General features: G+C 49.6%; 1 protein-coding gene across 1 annotated transcript in view; it reads right to left on the bottom strand.

Moving 5' to 3' along the window:
* Positions 1 to 8,419, bottom strand: part of ST3GAL2 (ST3 beta-galactoside alpha-2,3-sialyltransferase 2) — a 27,074-nt gene that overhangs the window by 8,220 nt on the left and 10,435 nt on the right. Inside the window, exons 4-5 of the mRNA XM_011962457.1 lie at positions 4,820 to 4,999; positions 4,578 to 4,602 (exon numbers count right to left, since the gene is read on the bottom strand). Coding sequence (XP_011817847.1) covers positions 4,578 to 4,602; positions 4,820 to 4,999 — 205 coding nt within the window. The remainder of the gene's footprint in view (positions 1 to 4,577; positions 4,603 to 4,819; positions 5,000 to 8,419) is intronic.

Below are 8,419 nucleotides of genomic sequence, written 5' to 3'. Positions count from 1 at the left end.
AAAAAAAAAAAAAGGAGAGGAGGGGAGGGGAGAAAGGAGAAAGGAAAGGAGAAGGGAAAGGAAGAAAAGATAACATTTCAGGTGGCCCCATGGGTCCTAGGGATGCCCCTCATGCCAGGCCTGAGCAATGTCAGCCCCACAACTTCCAGACTACTCTGCTTCTGGACTGCTCTCCCATGGCTTGTTCATCACTGCCATGCCTTGCTCCAAAGTCTTCAATGCTCCCCATGGCATCCAAGATAAAATGGGGATGTTTTAGGCAAGCAATGGGGCCGTCCCTAGTCCAGCACCAACCTTCTTCCCCTAGCTCTGTGCTCCATTAGAGCTGGCAATCATCTCAAATCCACCATGTCTCTGCTCTCACCCCTGCTCTTGATCCACTCCCCTCAGGCTTCCCAGACCACAGCTCCCTGTAGCCAGCCATGGCCCCCGTAACCTACATGCCCTTCTCTGAGTGTCTATGGCACTTCAACCCTCCTGCACCCATTTTAGCCCTCAGGTCTCCCAGACATGAGATAACGAACATCCTAAAGTCAGGAAACTGTAACTCATTACTTCTGTGTTTATAAAATACATGGTGACGATACCCAGAAGGTAGAACACAAATCAAGTGTCCTTGAAGGATAAACAGATAAACAAAATGGGCATATCCCTACATTGGCATAGTATTCAGCCTTCAAAAAACAGGAAATTCTGACACATGCTACAACATGGATGAACTATGAGGACATTATGCTAAGTAAAGGAAGTCAGACAAAAGGACAAATACTGTTATGATCCCACTTACATGAGGCATAAAGAACAGTCAAATCAGGCCGAGTGTGGTGGCTCACGCCTGTAATCCCAGCACTTTGGGAGGCCAAGTTGGGTGGATCACCTGAGGTCAGGAGTTCGAGACCAGCCTGGGCAATGTGGTGAAACCCCATCTCTAGTAAAAACACAAAAACTGGCCGGGTGCAGTGGCTCACGCCTGTAATCCCAGCACTTCGAGAGGCTGAGGTGGGCGGATCATGAGGTCACGAGATCGAGACCATCCTGGTTAACATGGTGAAACCCCATCTCTACTAAAAATACAAAAAATTAGCCGGGCATGTTGGCAGGCGCCTGTAGTCCCAGCCACTCGGGAGGCTGAGGCGGGAGAATGGCATGAACCCGGGAGGCGGAGCTTGCAGTGAGCCGAGATCGCGCCACTGCACTCCAGCTTGGGCGACAGAGCGAGACTCCATCTCAAAAAAAAAAAAAAAATACAAAAATTAGCTGGGCGTGGTGGCCCATGCCTGTAGTCCCAGCTACTGTTGAGGCTGAGGCATGACAATTGCTTGAATCTGGGAGGCAGAGGTTGCAGTGAGCCAAGATCATGCCATTGCACTATAGCCTGGGCAACAGAGCAAGACTCAGGCTCAAAAACAAACAGGCCAGGCGCGGTGGCTCATGCCTGTAATCCCAACACTTTGGGAGGCTGAGGTGGGCGGATCACAAGGTCAGGAGACACAGACCATCCTAGCTAACATGGTGAAACCCTCTCTCTACTAAAAATACAAAAAATCAGCTGGGCGTGGTGGCGCTTGCCTGTACTCTCAGCTACTTGGGAGGCTGAGACAGGAGAATCACTTGAACCCAGGAAGCGGAGGTTGCAGTGAGCCGAGACGGCACCACTGCACTCCAGACTGCGCGGCAGAGTGAGACTCCATCTCCAAAAACAAACAAAGAAACAAACAAGAATAGTTAAATCATAGAGACACAAAGTAGAATAAGGTTACCTGAGGTTGAGAGGAAAATGGAGAGTTAGTGTTTAATGTGTACAGTTTCCATTTGGGGATAATGAAAACGTTCTAGAAATGGAGAGTGGTGATGGCCATACAATAATGTGAATATACTTAACGTTACTGAGCTTTACACTTAAAAATAGTTAAAATGGTAAATGTTATATTGTGTATATTTTACCACAAAACAAAAATATATGGTGAGACAGAGTGGATTAATGGTTGCCTAGGGCTGGGGTGGGAGGAGTGGGGAGTGATGGCTTAGGGACCCAGGGGTATCTTCAGATTTTTATCTTTAGATTAAAGACCCTTAGAACATGAAAACTTTTTTTTTTTCTTCAGGCACAGCCTCACTTTGTTGCCCAGGCTGGAGTACAGTGGCACAATCTGAGCACACTGCAACCTCTGCCTCCCAGGTTCAAGCGATCCGATCCTCCCACCTCATTCTCAAGTGGCTAGGACTACAGGAGTGTGCCACCATGTCTGGCTAATTTTTTGTATTTTGTAGAGACAGTTTCGCCATGTTGCCCAAGATGGTCTCAAACTCGGGCTCAAATAATCCCCCCTCCTTGGCCTCCTAGAGTGCTGGGATTACAGGCCTGAGCCACTGCATCCAGCAGAACATGAAAATGTTTTTGTTTGTTTGTTTGTTTGTTTTTGAGACAGAGTCTCTGTTGTCAGGCTGGAGTGCAGTGGCACAATCTCATCTCACTGTAACCTCTGCCTCCCGGGTTCAAGTGATTCTCCTGCCTCAGCCTCCTGAGTAGCTGGGACTACAGGCGCCTGCCACCACTCCCAGCTATTTTTTATATTTTTAGTAGAGACGGGGTTTCACCATGTTGGCCAGGATGGTCTCAATCTCTTGACCTCGTGATCTGCCTGCATCAGCCTCCCAAAATGCTGGGATTACAGGTGTGAGCCACTGCACCCAGCCAAAAAATTTATTTTATTTTTTTTGAGACAGAGTTTTGCTCTTATTGTCCAGGCTGGAGTGCAGTGGCGTGATCTCGGCTCACTGCAACCTCCACCTCCCGAACTCAAGTGATTCTCCTTTCTCAGCCTCCTGAGTAGCTGGGATTACAGGTGCATGCCATCACGCCTAGCTAATTTTTGAATTTTTAGTAGAGACAAGGTTTCATCATGTGGGCCAGGCTGGTCTCGAACTCCTGACCTCATAATCCACCTGCCTCGGTATTTTTAGTAGAGACAGGGTTTCACCATGTTGGCCAGGATGGTCTCAATCTCTTGACCTCGTGATCTGCCTGCATCAGCCTCCCAAAATGCTGGGATTACAGGTGTGAGCCACTGCACCCAGCCAAAAAATTTATTTTATTTTTTTTGAGACAGAGTTTTGCTCTTATTGTCCAGGCTGGAGTGCAGTGGCGTGATCTCGGCTCACTGCAACCTCCACCTCCCGAACTCAAGTGATTCTCCTTTCTCAGCCTCCTGAGTAGCTGGGACTACAGGCGCCTGCCACCACTCCCAGCTATTTTTTATATTTTTAGTAGAGACGGGGTTTCACCATGTTGGCCAGGATGGTCTCAATCTCTTGACCTCGTGATCTGCCTGCATCAGCCTCCCAAGGTGCTGGGATTACAGGTGTAAGCCACAGTGCCCAGCCATGAAAATGTTTTAAAATTAATTGCGGGGCTGGGTGTGGTGGCTCATACCCTGTAATCCCAGCACTTCGGGAGGCTGAGGTGAGCAGATCATCTGAGGTCAGGAGTTCGAGACCAGCCTGGCCAACATGACAAAACCCCATCTCTACTAAAAATACAAAAATTAACCAGGTCCGTGGTGACATATGCCTGTAATCCCAGCGACTCGGGAGGCCGAGGCAGGAGAATCGCTTGAACCTGGGAGACGGATGTTACAGTGAGCTCAGATTGTGCCACTGCACTCCAGTCTGGGCAACAGAGTGAGACTCCGTTTAAAAAAAAAAAAAGTAATTGTGGGCCAGATGTGGTGGCTCATGCCTGTAATCTCAACACATTGGGAGCCTGAGATAGGTGGATCACTTGATGTCAGGAGTTTGAGACCAACCTAGCCAACATGGCAAAACACCATATCTACTAAAAACACAAAAATTAGCCAGGCGTGGTGGTATGTAATTCCAGCTACTCAGGAAGCTGAGGCACAAGAATCCCTTAAACCCAGGAGGTAGAGGTTGCAGTGAGCCAAGATTGAGCCACTGTACTCCAGCCTGGGTGATAGAGTGAGACTCCATCTCAAAAAAATAATTAAAATTAAAAAAAATTAAAATTAACTGTAGTTGTGGTTATACAACTCTGAATATATAAGAAGTTACTGGATTATACACATTAAATAGGTGAGATGTATGGGATGTGAATCTTATCTTGATAAAGCTGCTAAAAAATATACTTTGTGAACTAGATTTCCCATGGTTCCCAGCTATGATGGGATGACTGCCCCCAAAGAAAGTCCTCAGAAGGCAGAGCTTCCTCAGTCAGGAGCTATCACCCAGAAAGGAGACCAAAATCAGACGGTCTGGTCAGGTGTGGTGACTTACTCCTCTAATCCCAGCACTGTGGGAGCCCGAGGTAGGAAGACCACCTGAGGTCAGGAGTTGGAGACCAGCCTGACCAACATGAAGAAACCTGTCTCTACCAAAAATACAAAATTAGCCGGGCGTAGTGGTGCATCCCTGTAATCCCAGCTACTCAGGAGGCTGAGGCAGGAGAATTGCTTGAACCCGGGAGGCGGATGTTGCAGTGAGCCAAGATGGCGCCATTGCACTCCGGCCTGGGCAACAAGAGTGAAATTCTGTCTCAAAAAAAAAAAAAAAAAACAAACGGATGGTCCTTCCTCATCTTTCCACCTGAAATCAGTATGCTACATGTCACCACGCAGAAGGTGACACAGAGCAAGCTGTGCCTTCAGCTCACCCACCATCTTAGGCCCTCCCTTCTCATCAGCTCCTCTTGGCCAAAACATTCAATGAAAGGAATTCTACAATCTGACCCCTAGGAAGACTCTGCCCAAGGTGGTCCTGTCACCCAGATTCTACCCAGGCCAGCAAGAGATTGTGATCTCACAATCGGATCTGCCCTGTGGACAGGGCACTGGCGATCCACAGAAGGTCCAGGGCCTTGAAGGGCACCAGCACGAAGCTGACGTTGGCGGGCAGGTTCTTGGCACTCTCAGGGTACATGAAATGGTGGGTGGTTCGGCTGCCAACATCCTGCTCAAAGCCCACAGTTGGTGCCTGATTCATCCTGCAGGGACAAGAGGGTGACATGAGAATCAACTGCCGTGGAAACTGGTACAAGATTCTTAGAGGACAGTTCGAAGCCATCCATCAAAAATGCAAACGGGTGTATACTCCAACCAAGCAATTCCATTGCTAGAAATCTAACCTACAAAAATGGTTATGGCCAGGCATGGTAGCTTACGCCTGTAATCCCAGCAGTTTGGGAGGCCAAGGTGGGCGGATCACGAGGTCAAGAGATCGAGACCATCCTGGCTAACACGGTGAAACCCCATCTCTACTAAAAATACAAAAAATTAGCTGGGCGTGCTGGCAGACGCCTGTAGTCCCAGCTACTCGGGAGGCCGAAGCAGAAGAATGGCTTAAACCTGGGAGGTGGAGCTTGCAGTGAGCCGAGATCGGGCCACTGCACTCCAGCCTGGGTGACAGAGCGAGACTCCATCTCAAAAAAAAAAAAAAATTGTTACATAAGTGTGCAAAGATGTGTATGAGGATATTCACTGCAGAATTATTTACAATAGTAACACTAGAATCAATCAAACAGGCTGAGTGTCGTGGTTCACACCTGTAATCCCAGCACTTTGGGAGGCCAAGGTAGATGGACTGCTTTGAGGCCTGGAATTCGAGACCAGCCTTAGCCAACATGGTGAAACCCCATCTTTACTAGGAAAAAAAAATACAAAATTAGCCTGGCATGGTGGCATGTACCTTTAATCCCAGCACTCTGGGAAGCTGAGGCAGGAGATGTGCTTGAACCCTGAGGCAGAGACTGCAGTGAGCCGAGATCACACCGCTGCACTCCAGCCTGGGTGACAGAACTAAGACTCTGTCTCCAAAAAAAAAGGTTACTCTCAGAGTAACTTTGGGGGCTTAACTCATTTTTTTTTTACTGTATACATTTTTATTTATTTACTTTAATTATTATTTTTGAGACAGGGTCTCACTCTGTTGCCCAGGTTGGAGTGCAGTGGTGCTATCTTGGCTCACTGCAACCTCCACCTCTGCCTCCCAGGTTCAAGCAATTCTGCTTCCTCAGCTTCCTGAGTAGATGGGACTACAAGCATGTGCCAGCGCTCCTAGCTAATTTTTTGGTTTGTTTGTTTTTTTTTTTTTGAGACGGAGTCTCGCCCCGTCGCCCAGGCTGGAGTCCAATGGTGTGATCTCAGCTTACTGCAACCTCCACCTCCCGGGTTCAAGGGATTCTCCTGCCTCAGCCTCCCGAGACCTCAAGTGATCTGCCTGCCTCAGCCTCCCAGACTGCTGGGATTACAAGCGTGACCCACCACACCCAGCCACTTTTGTATTTTTAGTAGAAAAGTGGTTTTGCCATGTTGGTCAGGCTGGTCTCAAACTCCTGGCCTCAGGCAATCTGCCTGCCTCGGCTTCCCAAAGTGCTGGGATTATAGCCCTGAGCCACCACGCCCGGCCCTGTTTGTTTTTTAAGTCTCACTCTGTCACTCAGGCTGGAGTGCAGTGCCATCATCATGGTTCACTGCAGTCTCGACCCCCTGGGTTCGATCAATCCTTCAGCTTCAGCCTCCCGAGCAGCTGGGACCACAGGCGTGCATCACCATGCCTGTTTTGTTTTCTGTTTTGTACAGATAGGGGTCTCACTATGTTGTCCAGGCTGGTCTCAATCTCCTGAACTCAAGCAACTCTCCTGCCTCAGCCTCCTCAGTAGCCAGGACGACAGGCAGATGACACCAGGCCTGGCCTTTTATAATTTTTAGAAGAAAGAACTTTTAAAGAACAGCCTTCCACAGCTTCCACCTTACTTGGCTGTTCTGCCCTCTTTCCTATAAGATGGTGAAAGAAAGATAGGAAGTTCAAGCCTTCCCTCAGGCCCTGGGCCCCTGTCCTGCCACCTACTACCACCCTATTCCTGTCTGCCGCCTTAAGACCTCGTCTGCCCTTCCACTCCAAGGCCAAGAGAAATGTTCCAAGTTCTCACGGTCTGCCCTTGCTATGTCTCTGGTGATGTGCAATGTCCCCTGTCTTCTGCTGCTGTCTGAACAGAGGGGACATTGCTGTGGCTCCTGTCTAGAAACCCTCTCTGTGGGTATAATAAGCCAAGAAGGAGTCTCGCTCTGTCGCCCAGGCTGGAGTGCAGTGGGGCGATCTTGGCTCACTGCAAGCTCCACCTCCTGGATTCACGCCATTCCCTGCCTCAGCCTCCCAAATAGCTGGGACTACAGGTGCCCGCCACCGCGCCCAGCTAATTTTTTGTATCTTTAGTAGAGACGGGGTTTCACCATGGTCTCGATCTCGTGATCCGCCTGCCTCAGCCATCCAAAGTGCTGGGATTACAGGTGTGAGCCACTGCGCCCGGCCCCACTTCCTTTCAATTTGTGCAAAATACAAGACAAGTAAAAACCAAAGCTCCCCTTTTTAGTATGCATCTTACGTAACAGGTGAACCAGGTTTAAACACAAACCTGTTAGTCTTTTTTTTCTGTTATGACTGCTTACCTTGTGGAATCATGACTACCAAGGCAGGGTGACCATAACCTGGCCCTTCACTAGGAGCACAGGGACCCAGGGAGGGAGGGAGCGCAGCCTCTAGGTGGCTCTCCCGGCTTTTTATGCCAGTTCTGTAAAACCAGCACAAACATTCCCTGTCCTTACAGTGGCTGGCAGCAGCTAGCTGGGCTGGGTGAGGACTTGCTGTGTTGCAAGGGCTGCTACGCTATCTTCATCAAGGACGGGACTGGGGAGGACCGTGGGCTGTGCTGTCCCCTTGCCCTGCCGGTCACGTCGCTGTGCCCCCTACCTCTCATTTTCCCTTGAGGGTCTGGAGGGTGCTTTGGGGTTGGAGGTCTCAAAACCTAGAGAACATCTGTGTTCCTAACCACTTCGTTCTAGCTGGCTTCAAGCAGATACCTAGAATTTCCTCCAGAGAAACTAACATGCTCTGTCTCCAGAACAGGGATCTAGTTCCTACCTCTCCCCCAAATTCATGTCTTTCAGTGAACTGCCCCTTTGAGCCCGGTCTTTAGGGTTTAGAGATCCTGTCTCCTAGAAGAGCCGAGAAGTATCTTTCCCACCCATGAATAACTCTTAACAGCTTGTGGGCTGCTGAACTCCCCACACAGGCATTGGGGTCCTATGGTCACACTGACGCAGTCTGGATCTGCCTCCTGCCAAGCACCCTGGGGCCTGTGAGGAACAGAGCAGTTGGAGAGGAAGCCTTAACAGGGTATGTCAGAGCCAGAAGTGTGTCTCAGCTGCCCAGGGTATGGCAGGGGTAAGCAGGAGGTGGAGGAATTGGGCTGGTGACACAGGCTGGCCGGGGCCTGGGTGGGGCAGGAGCTAGGATCAAGGTATGCTCTTTTTCTTTTTTTTTTTGAGACGGAGTCTTGCTCTGTCACCCAGGCTGGAGTGCAGTGGCTGGATCTCAGCTCACTGCAACCTCCGCCTCCCGGGTTCAC

This window comes from Colobus angolensis, unplaced genomic scaffold, assembly GCF_000951035.1.
Source record: "Colobus angolensis palliatus isolate OR3802 unplaced genomic scaffold, Cang.pa_1.0 Scaffold116, whole genome shotgun sequence".
NCBI classification, from domain to species: Eukaryota; Metazoa; Chordata; class Mammalia; order Primates; family Cercopithecidae; genus Colobus; species Colobus angolensis.
The sequence above is the reverse complement of the archived record's forward strand: the minus strand, read 5'-3'. Positions and strand labels throughout refer to the sequence as shown.